This window comes from Macrobrachium nipponense, chromosome 37, assembly GCF_015104395.2.
Source record: "Macrobrachium nipponense isolate FS-2020 chromosome 37, ASM1510439v2, whole genome shotgun sequence".
Taxonomy (NCBI): domain Eukaryota; kingdom Metazoa; phylum Arthropoda; class Malacostraca; order Decapoda; family Palaemonidae; genus Macrobrachium; species Macrobrachium nipponense.
Genome location: NC_061097.1, coordinates 40,265,625 through 40,287,206, shown reverse-complemented (window position 1 = coordinate 40,287,206; position 21,582 = coordinate 40,265,625). Strand labels below are relative to the sequence as shown.

Here is a 21,582-nt window from a genome sequence, read left to right as displayed (position 1 = left end):
GCTGACGTCTTGATGACGCTTCGCGCCTGGAAGACGCTCCGCTCTCCAAAGGCGTCCTACTTGGCGTCACAATATTGGTCGGAGCGTCACGTCTATGATCCGATTTCAATGACGCTTCATGTCTAAAAGACGTCTTACGTCTCTCTGGCGTTACGAAACTTTCGTAAGCCACCGTTCTCGTTCTCGAACTCGAAGCTTCTGTAAGACGTTTAGCAGCTTCACGTCTGTATGACGCTTCTCGTTGAGCAGGTGAGAGAGGACGAGACTTCTTAATTGGAAGCGTCACGTCCTTCCGACGAGGCGCTAAAACTCCCACTAGAGAGGACAGTTGCTCTTGAACTGCCATAATAATCCTCCTTGACGCTTCTCCCACGTCCACTGCATGACGCCTTTCGTCATCACTCGGGGGAGAAGAAGGAAAGGGTACTTCTGCGTACTCGTCAGGTGACGCTGACGCCACCTTCGCTTTCTTAATAGAAGAAGGAGCGTCATCTGAGAAGCGCTCTGGGCTAGAATCTATTTCAGGTTCTTTCATATGACGCTTCAGCGGTCTCGACAAGTTCGACTCCTTCCACCCTCGTTTAGGTGAGGGAGAGGGAGAGGACGAGAAACACTCACGAAGGACGCTTTTTCTATAGCGCCCTTGAGCCGCCTGCCACGAAGCAGAGCTAGCTGAAGGGACGTCTGACCGTTGGGGATTCCCACGACCTCCTTAAGGCTTTCGACTTTCCTTCTCCTCTGGGCATGGGAGCTTGGAAGAGGTCTAGGCCTGGGAGCGTCGCAGGGACGATCAAACGCCCCCTCCACAACACTGGGAGAACTCACTTCACTGTAATGCTCACTTTCACTAGCCTTACCTTGGAAGTCAGCCATCTTGGACTTCATGTCTCTAATTGTAGCTTTCAGATTGGCGATTTCCGAGGCCGAATCCGAAAGAGCACTCTGAGAATGAGATACATAGGGAGAATCTACATCAGTAGGATTAGAATTATCCGTGAAAGGCTCAATAGGCCTTGAACTCACACCTTTCAGACGTCTAACCCTATCCCTCTCTAACTTCTTCAAATAAGAAGTCAAAGTCTTCCACTCTTCTGCATTTAATCCCTCGCATTCCTTACAAGTATTATTAGCAGAACACTGAAACCCCCTACATTTACGGCATACAGTGTGAGGATCAACCGAAGCTTTCGGTATCCTCACCCTGCAGCCTACATTCACACACATTCTCACTCACATTTGAATCAGACATACGATGAAAAATCCAAAAGAGTTATTCCAAAAACAGTCCACAGTAGCGAATGCCAAAACACGATCCAGATACGTCACCAAAAAGCCGAGAAACGATGATCAAAGGATGAAATATGAATCTAAGTCAGGAGGTAATAGCAACAATGTTGATACCACCGGCGACAGAGAAAATATGATAGAAAACGGGGATGGTTCCTAGTCCTGCCGCCCAGGGCAGGCAGGTAGATCACCTGACCTACCTGTAGCGAGTGGCGCGAAATTTGAATTTCTGTCGGGGACGACGGAGTCTTAGCTATGTATATATCTGACAGGTAAGTGGATTGTATGAAAATCACTAGCCTTACCTTGCAGGGCAGCCATTTTGTTTTCCATCAACTTGAAGGCTGCTTTTAGATCCGCAAGTTCTTTCGCTGAATCTACAGGTTCTGCAATAGGAGAAGGGGCTGCAATGGAAGGAGAAGTAGCAATACTTACCCTTGGGGAAGATCCCAAGCTAGGAATTAGTTCATTTGATCTTGAACTACTTAAACTTCTATAAGAAGCCTTCCTCACTCTTTCTCTTTCTAACTTTTTTAAATAATTAGTTAGATTCTTCCATTCATTCTCACTCAAATTCTCACATTCCTTGCAAGTATTAGTGAAAGAACATTCATACTCCCTGCAACCCTTGCATACAGTGTGAGGGTCTACCGAAGCTTTCGGCAACCTCACCTTACAGCCTAGCCTACATTCACACAACGTCTCACAACCATTCCAGTGTCAGACATTTTTAAAGAAAAATCCAAAATCAAGTCCACAAAACAGTCCACAAAAGCGTATGCCAATCCAACAATCCAGATACGTCACCAAAAGTCGGTCAAGAAGATCAATTGCCGTTGAAAAAAGAAAAACCAATCGAGAGAACCAAACAACAATGTTGATGGTCCGGGCGACAGAAGAATTCTGATTAGAAAACGGAATGGTTCCTAGTCCTGCCACCCAGGGCAGGGCGGTAGATCACCTGACCTACCGGTAGCGTGTGCCGCGAAATTTGAAATTCTGTCGGAGACGACGGAGTCTATAGCTAAGTATATATCTGGCAGGGAAGTTGAATGTATAAAAATACTTGATTACAAAAAACTTGATTGACAACTTAGCAGCATACCTACTATGGGTTTCAGAGACACTGCAAGCACGTTTTTGGCCAATACCTATTTCTGTAACGAACACTCGTATCAGAACGAGATTTTGCTATAGTGCATTACACCCAGTGCCATAATCTATTAGGGTATCGTGAATCACTAATCGTAAAGAATAACGACACTTGTCCTTGTACCAAGAGACAAAAACTCCATTATGCAGAAATGGATATGAACACGCCTATAAAGCTCCACCTACCCTCTCCCCCCCCCCCCCCCCCCTCCACCGCCACCCCTTTCCTTCGTTCTTCGCCTTCCTTTCTCTCTCTCTCTCTCTCTGTTGCCATTCGGCATGTGTTCACCCTCCAAACTGGGTATAAGACTACACACAAAACGTTGAAATTGGTGAAATTAGCCTATGTATTGGAAGTATATATACATAAATATTAACCCCTTCAGCACTGGGACGTACACATGTACGTCTTTTATGGTACAGTAATAAAAGACCGGGACGTACGCGTGTACGTCTTTCATCCCTCCTCGAAAAGCAAAGCGTTTTCTTCAGCTTGGATGGTTTCCAGACACAGTATTGTGTACGAGAGGGGTGCTGAAGCTCCACCCACAATTCATTCTAACCAATGAGCGTCCGATGGACGTCGTGACGTCATTTTCATATGGGATATTAGGAGGGGTACTGGCCAACATATGCCAGTGCGCCTCAGGCTATTATCTGGGAAGGATGATGACGATTTTGGCCGTAAACCATGTAGATTTGAATTCTAAACCTTTTTCCCTTTTGATTGCAGTTATTTTATGTTTTTTTTTTTCAGTATCATGTCAGATGATAGTGTTTCAGAGTCAGGGTCTGAGTACCTGCCAAATCTATCAGATGATGATTATAGTGATAATTTCTTAGAGGTTGACAGTGACAAAGAGTGTTTGGAAGACATTGAACCTCTTGTCGATGAAGGCTGGCGGTTCATAACTGATCCATCATGTGACTTGCGCCCAGACCCAGCCCCCCCCGATTCATGGAAGGTGGTAATAGGATTCCTGCTTACATGTTGCATTTTTTTTTCCTTTGTTGTGGTGATGTAATTGACAAATTGTGTGAATGGATGAATGCTCGGGTAGAGTAGTACTTTCATTCAACAGGAAAGCGTAAGGTGAAAGGACTTCTATGGAGGCCTGTTACTCGTGATGAGATGTGTTTTTTATAGCTTGCTGATGATAATGGGGGTGAATAAACTGCCCCATATGTATATACGTATTGGTCACGAGATGCTGTTGCTTTTATTATCATTATTATTATTATTATTATTATTATTATTATTATTTATTATTATTATTACCAGTGCCATAAACATTCACTGATGTATACGCTGTTTCTGTATGAAACCTAGGAATAACTGTTTCAGTAAGAAAACTAGTACTGCTATTACCACTACTACTTTACTTTTTCTGCTACTTTATTTCTATTACTTTACTACTATTTCTACTACTTTATAACAGTTCCTACTTCTGCAATTACTTTTTCCACTAAATATTCCTATTTTTTCCGATATTCTTACTATATTTTTTGTAATATTTTGACAATGGGGTAAAAAATATTCATTGATATCCGTACACACAATGTTTTCACATAAGAATGTAAAGGAAAAATATGAATAACATAAAATTTAGAGGGCGCCAATAATGATTGATACTCGCGGTCGACAGGGGGTCTCATGCGGTATGCAAGCATTAGCAGCAATGCAGCAGGCCAGTGGCGAAGGGGTTAAAGCAATTTTATCATTATTGCATTACTAGGACAACTAGAATTCATGGAAATAGTTTATAATAATGAAATGGCGTATGTGTGAAGCCTCCACTAATGTGGCAACGATGATTTTGCCATTCTTAGCATGCAAACATTAAAGGTTACATTTATTTCTGGCATACGGTTATTAAAGAAATTCAAAATACTAATATAGACTGAAATCAATGAAAAGTGCAAGCAAAAACGAAAAAGCAAAAAAAAAAAATATGTAGTATATGTATAATTCACTTATCAGTAGTCGTTCCTCTATGGTTTTCGGCAGCCAGAAGTACGAAAACGTTAGAAACATTTGATTGTATCTACTTTAGAAATATCTGTAATTTTTCAGGGTAATTTGGTTGCAAAAAAGGGATAATATACGTGAATTAAATTTAAAATTTTAAATAACAAAGTAAATTTGAACTAAATAACGAGTAAAGTAAACAATTTAGGGAATAAAACTTTGCAGTTTCGTCGTCTGCTGTTCATAACTGTGTTTGTGGCGCGCGCGCTTAGGAACCAGGAACAGCAACTTGTTTAAAGTGCAATGTGGAGTGAACCGAGACCAAAATGTGTATAATAACAATCAAATAAGCACTGTGGAGTTTCAGTTGTGATGGCAGTAAGGATAAAAACCACCGATTACAAGGTAAGAATGAATTCAGTTCAAACCATGACCCCGGGAATAAAAAGTTTCATACTTTCAGTAATATAGGCAACAAATATTGTTTTATTATGCTGATTACAACTGCAATCTTGAGTAAGATCAATAACCGTTACATACATACACTAACATTGTTTAAATGATTGCTGGGAAGGCTGGGAAAGATGATTTTCGTCACTGATCAGAACCTGTACATCCCACGGTAGCCGCCATATTGGATTTCAAAACTGCCTTGAAAACATATTTTACGAAGAGCGTCACAGGCTTATTTTAGTTCGTATGGGGCTTTCATATATCACATTATGTTGACGAAACTTCAGTCTTTTAAATGGTATGCTTAGAGTTGCAATTGTATTCTTGTTTCACCAATTAAATATCGAGTGAATAAGACCCGTCCACCGTGATGAGGGTTGGCCTGCCTTGGTGTTCTACCCTATAACGCATCCTGACACTGGAGTAGAGGTCTTTAGCTCCGTGTCTCACCAACAACTATAGTCACGTCTGATGCCCATCTCCGAGTGTCAGGACGCGTTATAATGTACTTTTTTTGGGGTTGCACACATTGATCGTACATGGTCCACCCCTGTACCATGCGGTTTTTACCCTAAGTACTTTTTCGGAGGGTGGCATGCCGTGACCATTGGTGAGTTGAGCCAGTCCATGCAGTTGTTTACCCAAGGTCACATTCTCTCAAAAACTGCCTGCCTACTACTACTAGGCTAAGATACCTACTTGGCATCCTGTAGTAAGGCGTCGCAGCTAATTTGGGGGGGGGGGGGTCTAGGGGGCAAAGCTCCTACACTTGGTCAGGTTAGGGGACAGTATCCAAGGTAGATTGTTAAAGTCTGATTAGTTCATTTCCCGTCCGAAATCGCCTACGTTCTACAGAAAACTTGGAAGTCCTGGTAGGTACCTATAGGCTACTTCTTGTACCTAATGGGGGGTCAAGGGGTGAAAAGCCCCCCCGAGTTAAGAGCATGAAATCTAAGGTTAGGTTGAAAGTAAGTTTGATGAGGTCATACTATCCCTTCTAGAACGTTTACTGTGGACCTCGTATACGTAGGTACCTAGTAAGTAGTAGTAAGGGGTCACAGATTACTTGGGGGGGTCTACGAGTAAGGGGGCCAAAGACACCCTGAGCCAGGTTTTAGGGGACAGCACCCAAGGTGATCACAACCGACACTCACTCTCGACATTGAGGCGACAGAAGGGCTGGATCAACTCGACGAAGCGCAAATTGTTCTTGAGGCACAAATTATCTGCATCCTCACTGCAGAGAACGGCCACTTGGGGAGCGAAGGCATTCTGGATGTATTCCGGCGGCGTTAATTTACACTGCGCCATCCTGACGGTGCCCCGAGATGTCTCCACCTCACATCTGTCACTCGACGGGACCCGGGTTTAATTACGGTATCAGTCGCCCCGTCACAGAGTGTCATAAAAAGGACGAGAGATGAAGTCTCTTGTGGTGGCCAGGGTATACCTAGTGGTCGTAGTAGTCCTCGCCCCTTGTAAACAGATGATTTCGCAGCTGTCAAATCGTCTATTGTCGCCAGGAGGAGACAAGTGACAGTCGGAACGCACGTTGTTTATTCCCTTTCGGACCGTTTCTCTGTGACGTCATTCGGGCTATTTTTGGACGAGTGCCAGCGCTTTTCTCCTATTTCGCCGCATACATACTTCCCCCTCAGAGTTTTCGTTATTTTATTTGTTCATCTTTCTTTCCCTACTGGTTTCCTATCGTGGGCATCATTTAATTTTGTGCGTCTGGCAGGACTCATTTTGTTTACCAGCTAAAGTTCATATTTCATAGTTTCTGAATCATAGTGTTATTGTTGCTCTATTTATGAGTGTGTAGTCTTTCTGAAAGGGATGGAAAGAGCGCTTGAAGAGTAAATGCAAAATAAAACGGGAAATTCTCCTATTTTCTGAAAAAGATAATAGTTTCATGGGACACGATTTTTGTCGAGATCAGTATCGAAATGTCTGTGAGGAGGAGAATCCATAATTAATTATTCCATATATATTTCTCGTTACTATAAGTTTTCTTGAACCTCACTGGTCGATTCAATCGCGCATAACAGTGACGGGTATTACGCATTTCACCATGTCAGCAATAAACAATATGCTTACATTTTCAGGGGGTCTTTTAAGCGTCTATGATATAATCAGATTGAAGTCAAGAAAGGTTAGAATATACGCTGGAACGTATTCTGTACACACATACACACACACACACACACACATATATATATATATATATATTATATAGGTTTTTCCACGAAGGAAAAAATGAAAAAGCGAGATAGCCGAGTACTTTCGGTCCTATTCAGACCCTTTACTAAGGCAAACTGATTTTACAGAGGAAAACATGGTCAAAAGAAGGATTAATATCCAAACTGACACTACAAGATTAGCAATAAATGCGATTTCACTCTACAGAAACGAGGAAACGCCTGAGGGTAGCCACACCTTGGAGGATACACGCAGTAAACAAGTTATTCTTCCAGAAAACAGTACATTTTGAAAAAAAACAAGGAAGCATATACAATTTAATATCATGAAATTTACACAAATTTTCCCCCCAAAATTATTATTATTAATGAAAAGACGAAAGAAAATATAAATATATATATCGAGCAAGAAAAAGGGAGAGAGAATATCGAACCAGAGAGAGAGAGACAGACAGACAGAGAGAAAGAAATATCTATATACATGTGGGACTAATTTATTAGTAGTTCATTTATTTTAAGGTCCTTCATAAACATCTTACAAAGATATGGGTCCAAATGGTACATTCCCAGACTAAGATTTAGGTTGTTTTTATTAGTGATTTGTATAATTGCCGATTCCAGTAAATTTCTTGAAACATAATCATTAGATCTAGCAATTAACGAGGTATCACCCCAATTAATACAATGAGATTTTTGACTCAGATGGATAAACAGTGCATTTGAAGTCTGGGCTGTTCTGACTGAATACATATGCTGCTTAATACGTACACATAAATTTTTACTTGACTGACCAACGAAAAACGATGGGCAATCCTTACAAGGAATTTTGTAAATGATGTTGTTATTTGTTACGGGACTATTCTTAATTAGCATATCTTTATTGGTATTGTTATAAGAGAACACTACATTAACATTAAACGATTTAAATATTGATTTTATGGTTTCAAATCCACGAAAGTAAGGTAAGCTAAGTACATTTTTAGGCATTTCTTTTTCATTAATAGCAACACTATAAAACTTTTTGTGAGCTTTTTGATAACATAAATCAATTAAATGAGGTGGGTAGCAGAGATCTTTTCCTATCTTTTTTATGTATTCTATTTCTTGGTCAAGATATTGTGGACTCGTGATACGCAAAGCCCGTAGGAACATAGATGAAAAAATTTAAATTTTAATATTAAGATGGTGGCCAGAATAAAAATGTACATATGTTAAATTATTTGTGGGTTTTCTATATAAATACCGAATTTGCATTGGAAAGATTCTCTATATATTAATACATCTAGGAAAGGGATGACATTGTTATTTTCAATTTCAACAGTGAATTTTATGGATGGCACTAAATTAATCAATTTAGACAGTAAATCATTTACATCGATACCAACAGGTAAGACTACTAAGATATCATCGACATATCGGTACCATTTTAAGGGGACAAGTGTGATATTCGGAAGGTGTTGTCTCTCAAAAAATTCCATATATAAGTTTGAAAGGAGAGGTGATAATGGGTTACCCATGGCCATACCAAATATTTGTTGGTAATATTCTCTATTAAAAATAAATCTGCAATCACAAATACATAACTTAATCAAGGAAATTATGTGACTAACGGACATAAGCAATTCATGCAGTACAAGTTCATTACTTATATATTCTAGCACAGAGTCAATAGGGACTTTTGTAAACAAAGAACATACATCAAAACTGACAAATATATCGCTAGTGTTTAGTACAATGTTATTTAATTTTTCCACAAGATCAAGAGAACTCCGGATGTGTGAATTAGATACAGTTCCTAGTAGCGGGGATAACAATTTAGTAAGAGATTTAGATAGTTTATATGCAATTGATCCTACAGTACTAATAATTGGGCGCATAGGTTTGTTTTCCTTATGAGTTTTGACTAGGCCATATAAATAAGGTAATGAGGGACACTTTACAGTTAACTTACACAAAAGTTCTTTTTTATCTTTAAGAATTTGTTTGATATTGATACTAAATTTTTTATTACTTGGTCCAACGGATTTTTTGCGAGTTTTTTGTAAGTTATTTCATCTTCTAGTAAAGTATGCATGCGTGATATGTAGTCAGTTTTGTCAAGAACCACTAAGCTATTGGATTTATCAGCCTTGGTAATGTGTAAGCTATTATCATTCTTCAATTCTTTTCAACTTTTTCTGTAGCGAGCAGGGAAGTTATTTTCATGATAAGCATGTGTAGCACTATATCTCATGCTTTTGATAATGTCTAAATGATTTTGTGGTAGGTCACAGTATTTTTCAAACTTATATAGAGATGTCGCTATTGATAAAGCTGAGGGTTTGTTACAAATGAAGAAAGACAACCCAAAGCCTAATGCACGCACTGCATTATCACTTATTTGTTTGCTCGATAAATTCACCACACAATCACTTCTAGCATTATTGGTCCAATCACTGTCGTTGATAAGGTTGTTTAATTTTCTGTCCAGTTTTCTAATCAAAGTGTCTGTAGTTCTATGAAGTTTTCCATATATTTCTTGCCTTAATGCGTGTTTCCAATCAGCGGGAATCGAGTAGTTGAAGTTACGTCGGGCTTTTTCCAGTTCTTTAAATTTCTCCTTTTCCTCCATTTTCGCGGCAGCAATGTGACGTTTTAATATCATTCAAGAAAATTTGTTAAAGGGATGTTGATCGTATCTTCTTATGCGGTATAGTAGCAATGATTTGGGTAACACTTGTTCCGCCAGGGATTTTTTCAGGAATTTCAGGTGAATTCTGGTAGAGTGCGCCGCCTGTAAGGATTTGGAGAAAGAGGTAACGAAGCAGCTCAGCAGTGGGAACAGGAAAGTAAAAGTCAACGTGGCCCTCATGATGAATAACTTGATCACGAAATATATAAAACGTGATGCTATGTATAAATAAAGGTTTTTGCCACGAAGAAAAAAATGAAAAAGCGAGATAGCCGAGTACTTTCGGTCCTGTTCAGACCCTTTACTAAGGCAAACTGATTTTTACAGAGGAAAACATAGTCAAAAGAAGGCTTAATATCCAAACTGACACTACAAGATTAGCAATAAGGGCGATTTCACTCTACAGAAACGAGGAAACGCCTGAGGGTAGCCACACCTTGGAGGATACACGCAGTAAACAAGTTATTCTTCCAGAAAACAGTACATTTTGAAAAAACAAGGAAGCATATACAATTTAATATCATGAAATTTACACAAATTTTCCCCCAAAAATTATTATTAATGAAAAGACGAAAGAAAATATAAATATATAATCAAGCAAGAGAAAGAGGGAGAGAAAATATCGAACCAGAGAGAGAGAGAGAGAGAGAGAGAGAGAGAGAAATAATAACTATATAAATGTGGGACTAATTTATTAGTAGTTCATTTATTTTAAGGTCCTTCATAAATATCTTACAAATATATGGGTCCAAATGGTACATTCCCAGACTAAGATTTAGGTTGTTTTTATTAGTGATTTGTATAATTGCCGATTTGAAACCATAAAGTCAATATTTAAATCGTTTAATGTTAATGTAGTGTTCTCTTATAACAATATCATTAAAGATATGCTAATTAAGAATAGTCCCGTAACAAATAACAACATCATTTGCAAAATTCCTTGTAAGGATTGCCCGTCGCTTTACGTTGGTCAGTCAAGTAAAAATTTATGTGTACGTATTAAGCAGCATATGTATTCAGTCAGAACAGCCCAGACTTCAAATGCACTGTTTATCCATCTGAGAGAAAAATCTCATTGTATTAATTGTGGTGATACCTCGGTAATTACTAGATCTAATGATTATGTTTCAAGAAATTTACTGGAATCGGCAATTATACAAATCACTAATAAAAACAACCTAAATCTTAGTCTGGGAATGTGCCATTTGGACCTATATATTTGTAAGATGTTTATGAAGGACCTTAAAATAAATGAACTACTAATAAATTAGTCCCACATTTATATAGTTATTATTTCTCTCTCTCTCTCTCTCTCTCTCTCTCTCTCTCTCTCTGGTTCGATATTTTCTCTCCCTCTTTCTCTTGCTTGATTATATATTTATATTTTCTTTCGTCTTTTCATTAATAATAATTTTTGGGGGAAAATTTGTGTAGATTTCATGATATTAAATTGTATATGCTTCCTTGTTTTTTCAAAATGTACTGTTTTCTGGAAGAATAACCTGTTTACTCCGTGTATCCTCCAAGGTGTGGCTACCCTCAGGCGTTTCCTCGTTTCTGTAGAGTGAAATCGGCCTCATGACTATGTTTTCCTCTGTAAAGTCAGTTTGCCTTAGTAAAGGGTCTGAACAGGACCAAAAGTACTTGGCCATCTCGCTTTTTCATTTTTTCCTTCGTGGCAAAAACATTTATTTATACATAGCATCACGTTTTATATACTTCGTGATCAAGTTATTCATATATATATATATATATATATATATATATATATATATATATAAATAAAGGTTTTTTGCCACCTAGGAAAAAATGAAAAAAACGAGATAGCCAAGTACTTTCGGTCCTGTTCGCACCCTTTACTGAGGCAAACTGATTTTACAGAGGACAACATAGTTAAAAGAAGGCTTAATATCCAAACTGACACTACAAAATTAGCAATAAGGGCGATTTTCCTCTACAGAAAGGAGGAAACACCTGAGGGTAGCCACACCTTGGGGGACACGCGCAGTAAACAAGTTATTCCTCCAGAAAACAGTACATTTTAAAAAAACACGGAAGCATATACAATTTAATATCATGAAATTTACCACAATTTTTCCCAAAAATTTTTTTTTAATGAAAAGACGAAAGAAAATATAAATATATATATCGAGCAATATATATATACTATATGTATACTATATATAGACATTATATATATATTTATATATATATCTATATATATATATATATATATATATATATAGATATATTAATATATATATGTGGATGTATTTGTGTGCAGGAAAAGTTTTCACAGTAAATGCTGACCTTATAAAACACACACACACACACACACACACACACACACATATATATATATATATATATATATATATTATATATATATATATATATATATGTGTGTGTGTGTGTGTGTGTGTGTGGTGTGTGTATGTGTGTGTGTGTGTGCGTGTATGTATGTATGTATATAATATATATAATGTGTGTGTACAGGAAAATGCAATTAAAATTTGTTGTAGTTCATTTCGATCATCTCTTGTAAATTTACAGAGGTCTCTTCTTCTTCTTCTTCTTCTTCTTCTTCTTCTTCTTCTTCTTCTAGCATACTTTCACACTACAGGTTATCGACTTCTTATTTTTCAATTGGTGAAAAAAAAAAATCACGTGAACAGCTGAGATTTACAGAGATATGTTACAGTTATTTAGAAGCAGGTTGAGTTAACTGAATGGATAGTACCAGTAAGAGTTGGTTTTGCAGTAGACATCTGCTTGAAGTCTATACCTGATACCAGTAAGAGTTGCTTTAACATTAGGCATCTTCTTAAAGTCTATATTACCTGTTTGACCTGATTATGGATGCGTTATCTCAAGGAATAAGAGGTCAATCCCCTGGTATACATGCTGTTGGCTGATAATATCGTGATACGCAGCATCAGCAGATGGGTATAGTTTAGTCAAAACTAGAGCAATGGGGGAATTCACTGGATGGCAGATGATTCAAGATCAGAAGAACGAAGAGCGCCTCAGTGGCGTGATCGGTATGGTCTTGACCTGCCACCTCGGTGGCCGCGAGTTCGATTCTCGGCCATTCCATTGAGGTGTGAGAGATGTGTATTTCTGGTGATAGAAGTTCACTCTCGACGTGGTTCGGAAGTCACGTAAAGCCGTTGGTCCCGTTGCTGAATAACCACTGGTTCCATGCAACGTAAAAACAACATACAAACAAACAGAAGAACGAAGACTGAATACCTAAGGCGAAATGAAATCAAGACCCCGAGAATATCATGAAAGGGACAACATTGAACAGAGTAGGAAAATTCAGGTTTCTTGGTTCAATAGTAGATATAGTGATGTGAATTTTGGATGCAGAAATAACACAGAGAGTGCAGACTGGATGGAGAAAATGGAAAAAGATGTCAGGTGTCTTGTGTGATAATGTCCTAAATTATTTCTTACTTGGTTGTAGCCATTTCTCTTTGTATTTCTTCTTGTATCCTATTGTTTACTTGTACCCAATTGTTTCTGCTTGTATCCAGTCATTTCATCTTTTGTTCAGTTTTTCTTGTTTCCAGTTATCTCTGTCTGTTTTTTTTCTGTTTTGTATCGAGTAGGCTGATGTGGTAACACACCAAAGTAGGGCGACACCTACTGTCCACGGGCTTGGATAAAGGAACTGTGTATTAATACATTAAATACATGAGCTGCCAGCAACGGGAAGACAGCCTAGTCCTGGGCTGAAAGACATCAAATCTAAATGTAGATTGCCTTACTCGTAGAGTAACCTAAGACGGTCTGAAGGCCTACTGCTTTTAAATGTAAAGATATGATTGAAGTGTCTGCAGTTTGATTCCATTTATTGCCAGCATAGTTTTTGTCAACATGTCACCCCCAACACTGATTGACTCAAAGGGCCTCTGTAAAATCCCTCCACTTACGCAGTTTTTCGTCTGTATACTGACTCACTACAGGGATAAAATTGGACTCTGAATCTGGTAGGCTATATAAAGAGAAAAACAAAGTATTGAAATACTGCACAGACAAGTACTGGAATGTGTGACATGGCACACAAGGAGGTAAATACTAAAATGTTATACTAAAATGTAAGAAAATGGTTCGTGTCATATGGCACATAATAGAGGAAAAAATGCACAAAACCAAGTAGTACTGAAGAGCTGATACAAGAACAAAAATAAATAATGAAATCTAGTCGATCTAACATAATCTTATCTTAACTTCGCTGTCAAGAGCAAAACAGATAAGTTTGGCTATTAAATTTCTATATTTCTACGCATTGATTAGATGGCGTCATCCAGATAAAAAAAGCCTTCTGTTCGAGTTCATAACTGATATGAGAAGATAAGACTATGCTTGCACTCTATCTTAAATTCTGCAATAGAAATCCTCGGTCAAATTTTATACCTTAATTATGCAGTGGTCCTTGACAAACTGGTATAAACAACTGTGGATCACAGTTGTAATGCCCGAGAATCGAACGCGCGGCCACCGAGGTGGTGCGCCAACACCATACCGACCACGACACTGAGGCGCTTCTGTAGCCATTATGCATACTATTCATACCTCTCCAAGCAGCTAATCTAACCCTGTGCGAGACTTCTCGAGTTTTGTGTAGGCCTATACGTTGTTCATGATTCCGGAGAGGCATCTGAGAAAGAGCTGAATCAGCCGCAACTCATTTCTTTAATTTGGCTCCTCTGAAGGACTGTCATTCTTTGACCCTTTTCATATATCAGTTTGGACAACGTTCCTAATCGTATTTTTGGCTGTGTACCATCATTTGTTCTTAAACTGCACTGCACAACATATGGCACGGTTCACATTTACAAGGAAACTGCACCGAGGTTTCAAAATAGCTCTACCCAAACTCTTTCATAATATACAGAGGTCTCACGAGCAACATATCAACACCTGTGGTGTATATTGTAATCTTCAGTTGCGTTTCATACGAATTCTCAAGCTTAATGGATATTAAAACCTTTGTTTCCAAATTTCTTTTCAAGTACCATACTGACAAGTCTGACATGTCCCAGTTGCTCTACTTGACTCAATCACGTGTAACCCAAAATTACGTTTCCATTTGATAACTTTCCTTTTTTCTTTAACCTTTTCGACACCATATTTCCCTCTTTCATTCTACGTCATTCCATAAATAATACTCAGACAGTTCACATAAACGGTTTTTAATTTGCCTTTTATTAAAATCAGTAACAACACGCCAACACATTACTTCTATAGAGTTGAGCTGATTCTGCAAATAATTTTACACACACACACATATATCTATATATATATATATATATATATATATATATATATATATATATATATATATATATATATATATATATATAGATATGTGTGTGTGTGTGTGTGTGTGTGTGTGTGTAATCCTGAAAACTGGATTTTCAAAAAATGTATTTTCTTTCTTCTTCAGATTTTACCTAAATAGTTTGCAGGAACTTAGAGAAACACACAACCAGGAGTAAATTAATTTTAGTTTAAGGTTTTGTCCAAACGACATAGATTTATTTATTTCTTCCTTCCTTGTACTACGTGACTCCATTAAAAAAATTGCAATGAACGGTAAGCTGTATTCATATCATTCAATGACGAATCTGATTGATTTCAGATATCTATCTCTAATTTATTATTTTCTTACCTAACTAGCCTATGTAAATGAAATCTCGTGTTATCTGCATATAGCCTCAAATCGGTCTCAGATCTTGGTACTCATGAAATTATATCAGATATATGATCAAACATTTAGTTGATTATAATTGATAAGCTTTAATTTTGTAGGTCTATTTGCTAAACAATAAAATTTCGTTAGAATGCTTTGTACTTGAGAAGATTAAGGATACTTAAAATAAAAGATAATGAATGGTCTTAAGTGAGATGGAATTAATCATATCCAAAGAAAAGGAAAGGAGTGGTCGACGACTCGACAGGATTACGAACTCATTTTTATGTGAACGTACGGCTGTATGCGTATATAGCCTATACACACAGATTTAACAAATAAAAATGGACCTAATGACTTTCCCATTCTTCAGGTGCAACGATACTGACGAGAAATCACTACAAGACAATTATAGAATATAAGAAGCAACTTATTTTGAAAACGTACAACGGCCCGCTAGAGAGTGAATCACCCCTGAGTTGTGAACAAAGGGAAGATAAGTTTTTTAAATACAAAATTACAGGCGAAGATAGCTACACACAATTTAAAAAAGAAAAATCCTGCGTAGCAACGGTAGCATACTTTATTCCTGATCCTTGTTAGTTATAGCCTACCAAAAGTGACCCGGAGGAAACGATGTTGATAAAATCTAGTATCTAAATTCATCTGTCATTTCAAAGACCTTAAACACGTCTTGAAATATGCGGTAAGCGGCTTCTTTCAAAGGCCTCCAATTTCTTATATGTTTAACGTCAAGCATTTCTTAAATGCATCGCAAGAAGGTCTTTAATCCATGTGCCTATAAATGTGACGTGACGCACTGTGAGAATAATCTAACTCATGCGACATCACAGTGACGGAGTTAATTATGTTATGCGTGTGATTACTAAGATGTGTGAAATTAATTAAATGAGTCAATGACGACAAACGTATGTTGCTTACACAGGTTTTGTACGAACATATAAACATTTATATAAGCTCTTTACACGTAAGCGTTAACGGTATCAAGTGCTGTAACGCAGTTTGTATGACGTATGATAAGATAATGCAGGTATGACTGCGAAACTCTCAACCGCAGAGAAGACAGTTTTCCGTGAAATGTGTCATCGGCCACGATGCTTCCTTGTTTATCGGCAAAAGTATAAGAACAAAGGTGGAATGACAGTATTCGACCCCCTTTAGATTCCAACTCCTTGTAAGTTCTATTTGTTTTCCTTTCACTGATTTCATCATTTATTGTCGTCATGTGATAAGAACGCGGAAAGAGCAATTCCTCAACAAAAGTGACTCGGAAATGAATGTCTGCGAGTAATCCGAAAGGCCGAGGGTGTCCATTACTAGAGGGAAAGGCCTGCATACTTATGGTGTTGTCCAGTGCAATATTAACGTCAGCGATCATCCGGAATGGCAACGACAGACCACGGCGAACTTCTGACGAAGTTCGAGGAAATCTTCGGGAGTGTGGTCGAGCACGAAGTGATCAAAATGGTACTCCAGAACTGCGACTGGAACTCGAGCAGTGCGAACGATATGATATTGAGCATGATCGACCCGGACACGCTACCGCCCCATATCAAATGTGCCGTGACAGCTGATGCCGTCATCCGTGGCGGGAACTCGTTGTTGCCTGATTCACCAACTCCTGGTGGACATGAAAGGTTTCGGTCGAGGAGTCCTCCTCCTCCCGATGAGGACCTCCGTCACAGGGACAACGACGGTTCTCATTCCGCAGGGGAGGAGGAGGAGGAGGAGGAGGATACTCTGGTGGCTTCTCAGTCGACGGTGGAGTCTCCCACTGGGTCCGAAGGGCTGCCGTCTGACTCGTGTTCAGGTAGGGCCAGCCGTGTCAGTTGTCCATCTCAGAGGGCGAGTTTTAGTCGAAACAGCGCATTAACACCATTCGCCATGGCGCAAGGTTCCTATGTATCGAGTGATACTCGTTGGATACCCGGGCCACTTACTACACAAGAGTCCATACATGGCAGCAGAGATGATGAGGCCGAGGTTGCCAAACTGTTGGGTTTTTCAGGGTCGGAGAGTCTGTCAGATAGGGAGAGTGACTTCTCCTTGCCCAATTCGCCGTTTAAACCGTCAGCTCCTCAGCCTGACAGTGCTAACAGTGTGCCCCCTGAGACTGCCAGTTGGGTGTTAGCACCCGAGTTTGTACCTAATGTCCTACATCCAAACAGTAGCAACTTGCCGTTGTCGACAAGCTGCTCGCAGCCTTTTGTTGGGTCGCTTGTGCACAGAATCAACGCCAAAAGAAGTAAAAAGGATGAAATCGTTGGCAAAATACAGGAAGGTGTGAAAATTGTAGTGTTAATGAGAGGTCTTCCTGGGAGTGGTAAGTCATCTTTGGCCAGAGAAATTAAAGGCTGTTCAGGCGTAGTTCTTTCAACAGATGACTATTTTATTGATAAAAAGGGAAGATATGTATATGAACCCAGCAAGATATCTGAAGCACACAGTTGGAATAAAAATCGGGCTCGAAAGATGCTGAGGGAAATGAAGTCGCCTATTGTAATTGACAATACCAATTTACAAGGTTGGGAAATGAAACCTTATGTACAATTAGCATTGCAACATGGATATGAAATTGACATCCTTGAACCAGACACCCCATGGAAGTTTGTTGTGAAAGAACTTGCCCGAAAAAATAACCATGGTGTTCCAAAAGAGAAAATAAGAGAAATGCTGGAAAGATATGAAAAAAATGTAGAAATAGAGGATATAATTGCATCTCTAAATGGAACCACTGTGAATAATGATCTGCGGGATGATAATTCACACAGGATAAAGGAAATGAGTCCTCAGAAAAAGACTGATTGGCCTAAAACCTTGCCTGATAATGTTAACTTAGACATTGAACTACAGAGAAGCGGCAGCCAAAGAATCACCTTTAAAAATAAAGGTGGTGATAATAGTCAACATTCTGATCAGTTGGGAGTAGAAAATATAAGAAGAGATGGAACAGCGCACAATGGAATTTCTGAGCATGCTCTCTCTGAGTTGCAAAAGTATGGAAATGGTGAGTCAGATGTGGATGATGCAGATGTGGTAATTGAAAGTTGTGAAGGTATGGATAGCAGTTTTGGTGAAATGGCCAATAAAATTTCAAAAATATGCGATGAAACACTGGTTGTTTCTGAGAAAGAAACTAGTTCGGATCACAGAGCGAGAGAGTGCCAGCATAAAATGGTTAGGAATAATAGTGGTGACATTTGTAAGATGTTTGGTGATTTACCCATTGAGGGACAAAGTGATGTAGATAACCCAGTTCTTAATGCAGCAACAGAAAATATGACAGATACTCATGTGAATGGTGACCAACAGGATGAAGAGAAAATAAGATTGTTAATAGAAGAAGCAAATATGGATACTGAGGAATGTACCGAAGATTGGGATGATTTAGTAAAAAATGTCAATGACGAAGAAATTAATGACGAAAGATTTAATGAATTAGTTCTTGATCTGGGAACATCCGTCAGAACTGAATTAGATAAGAAATCCATGGGGCTGTGTGCCAGTGATGCTGCTGCAGGAAGGGTTTCTGACAAGGGGGAATTTGATGATGACACTGCAATGTATGAACTTTGTAGCAATATGGAGGATCGACTTGGCAGGCCATTATCATCAGTTATAGCAAGACCAAAAGGAAGTGATGAACCATCCAGTTTGTTTAGTATTATCAATGTAGATAATTCACCATTAGATGTTGATAATGATAAAAGGAATAGCATTGATGAAATATCTGTGGTGAGTGAATCACTGACCACAGGAAGTTTTGAGGTGTTAAGTGATAACAATGATAATGTTATCAGTAAATGTGGTGATAAATCTTTTATTCAGTCAGTCATGAGTGAAAACTTTGATAGCTGTAATAGTCAAGTGACACAAGAAGGTGACAGCTCAAAGATTAATACAAGTGGTATGGCAGAGGAAGAGTTTGATGTGTCAAGTCTTTTAGAAGGTACAGAAAACCTTTGTCCAGTAACTGCAAATGCAAAATTTATCCCAGAAGATACCAAAGAAGTTATTAACCCTTGGTTCTAGTAACTTAATTAGTAAGGATGGGTCTGCAGATCAATGTTCTAGCAGCTTAGCTTTAACGTCATGGGACTGTGTGGACTTGATTGAGGGTGAAACTGTGACAAGTTGGGAACAGAAGAAAGAAAATGGATGTGAGGGTGATCTAACATTGCCCAAACCTACAAGAGATTGCAAGAGACCATCGGGTGACCCCCAGAAATGGATGGGGGCTGATCAGGAAGATAGTTCTGCTGAAGATCAAGATTCATGTTCATGGGAGCCTATTCCAGATGGTGCTGTTGCCTCCTGGGAAGATGCAAGCACTGTGAATGGTGCCAGTGTTGTAAGGAAATTGCAATCACATACAGGAGCAGTACCAAAAGTTAGGAAGCAGGAATTGAAGCAGATTTCTTCAGTTACAAGTTCGAGATCAAGCAACAGCCCTAGTCCTAAGCTTGGCGAAAGTCATAAGTATGTGTCTCCTGTTGTGTCCAAATTGTCATATACAAATATAACTAGTGATAAGAATGTGATTCCTGTCAAGCAAACGGAGGAAAATGAAACGCAGACTCTCTCAATTGATTTTCAAGCTTTGGAAATGGATAATAATCTGTATGAACTTAAGATTCTTTATGGGCAACCGGATTACATTCCTGTGGATGTCACTGAAACAATGCCTCTTGATAATGGGCCCCTGACTCGAGGAAAATTGTCTTTAGATAAAGGCACCATGACGGAAAGTTCAAACGATGTTACAGTAGCAAAACCTTTGAGAAATCTAATTGCTTTTTTCCCAAAGATCCCAGAACCAGAATTAAGAGATGTATTAGAGAAGTGTAACTTTGACTTGGATTGGGCAATGAACGTTCTCCTTGACGGTGGATATGAAATGGCAGATTCCATAGATGTCTGTAGTCAGGAAAGCTCAGAAGAATTCGATGATGTAGAAATTGCAGTAGACACTGTTAATGCTAGTAGTAATGTCAGCGAAATATTAATGGATGTGGACACCCAAGAAGAACCTGTGGATTTGCCATCATCAGAGGAGAAGAACAGGAGATTGAGGCAGAGCCAGACTACAGAAAGTCTTGCATCTAAAAAGGAAATAGAGAATTCCTTCATGTTTCCAGAATCTGTAGATGACAGAGTGACAAGATTAACAGGAAAAGACTTTGAAAAACTAAATGTACACAAAGTAAAACAGAAGAAATCCAAAAAGAAACACAGCAAGAAGAAAAGCACAGAAGCAAATAGAGAGAGCATCAACTGGGAGGAAGGTGAAGGAGCTCAGTTTGTAACATTGGTGATGGATCCTTTATTTGCTTCTCAGTTGATGAGCATGTTTGGACCCATTGGGTCATGTGGGATGAGTGGAGATATGGCACCAGAAGATAGAAGTGTTATTTTACCTTTGGAGTTTTGCCGTCAGATACATAAATACTGGACTAAAACATTGGATGGTAAGTTCAAACATGAAGGTGAAGTCTTGGACAGCCTAATCAGGGAGGACGAGAACTACGCCCGGCGCCTACAAGAAGAGGAGAATCGGGCAAGTGAGAATAGCAGGTATAATGAAAATTCAACTTCTATGGATAATTCAGATAAGGTTTTCCTGTTAGATCCCCCTAAAAATTTACAAGAAATAATGGACCTTGAGCAAGCTCTGTGGGAGAGCCAGAATGATAAAAACAATGGCAATGGCTCTTCCCTTTCATCCCAACTCAGCCTACAGCGACTGCAAGCAGATTATCCTCATGTGGACCCAGAAGCTGTGAAGCAAGAGTTTACTGAAAGTGGCTGCAATTACCAGGAATCTGTGAAAAGAATTTCCAGTCGTTATGGCACCGAACCAGGAGTTCCCAAAACTGTTGTGTCGCCTGAATATGTTGTTCAGTATGAACAGCAGATTCTTCGAGCAAAGGAACTGAGTGCATCCCAGCAAGAGCCTGAAGAAGAAGAAGAAGAAGAAGGAGAGTATCTGCACGATGAGGAAATCCAACCTGATGATCCACAGGTAATTTGCTTGGGTTTATATGCTTTTGATGGTATTAATTTTACATGGGAACATTCAACTCCTTTTCCTACCCGTAAGTGTTCAGATAAAATCGTAAGTGTTCCT

The 21,582-nt window shown here is 38.8% G+C and overlaps 2 protein-coding genes across 3 annotated transcripts in view; one reads left to right on the top strand and one right to left on the bottom strand.

The window, feature by feature from the left end:
* Window positions 1-6,370, bottom strand: part of LOC135209177 (trafficking protein particle complex subunit 8-like) — a gene marked incomplete in the record, with an annotated part of 65,442 nt that extends 59,072 nt beyond the window's left edge. For both annotated transcript variants that reach the window (XM_064241855.1, XM_064241857.1), the window contains 1 exon segment: window positions 6,016-6,370. In XM_064241855.1, coding sequence (XP_064097925.1) covers window positions 6,016-6,172 — 157 coding nt within the window.
* Window positions 6,371-16,658: 10,288 nt separating this feature from the next.
* The window catches only part of LOC135209176 (uncharacterized), a 94,264-nt gene continuing 89,340 nt past the window's right edge, over window positions 16,659-21,582 (top strand). The window contains 2 exon segments of the mRNA XM_064241854.1: window positions 16,659-19,457; window positions 19,459-21,477. Coding sequence (XP_064097924.1) covers window positions 16,839-19,457; window positions 19,459-21,477 — 4,638 coding nt within the window. The 5' untranslated portion in view covers window positions 16,659-16,838.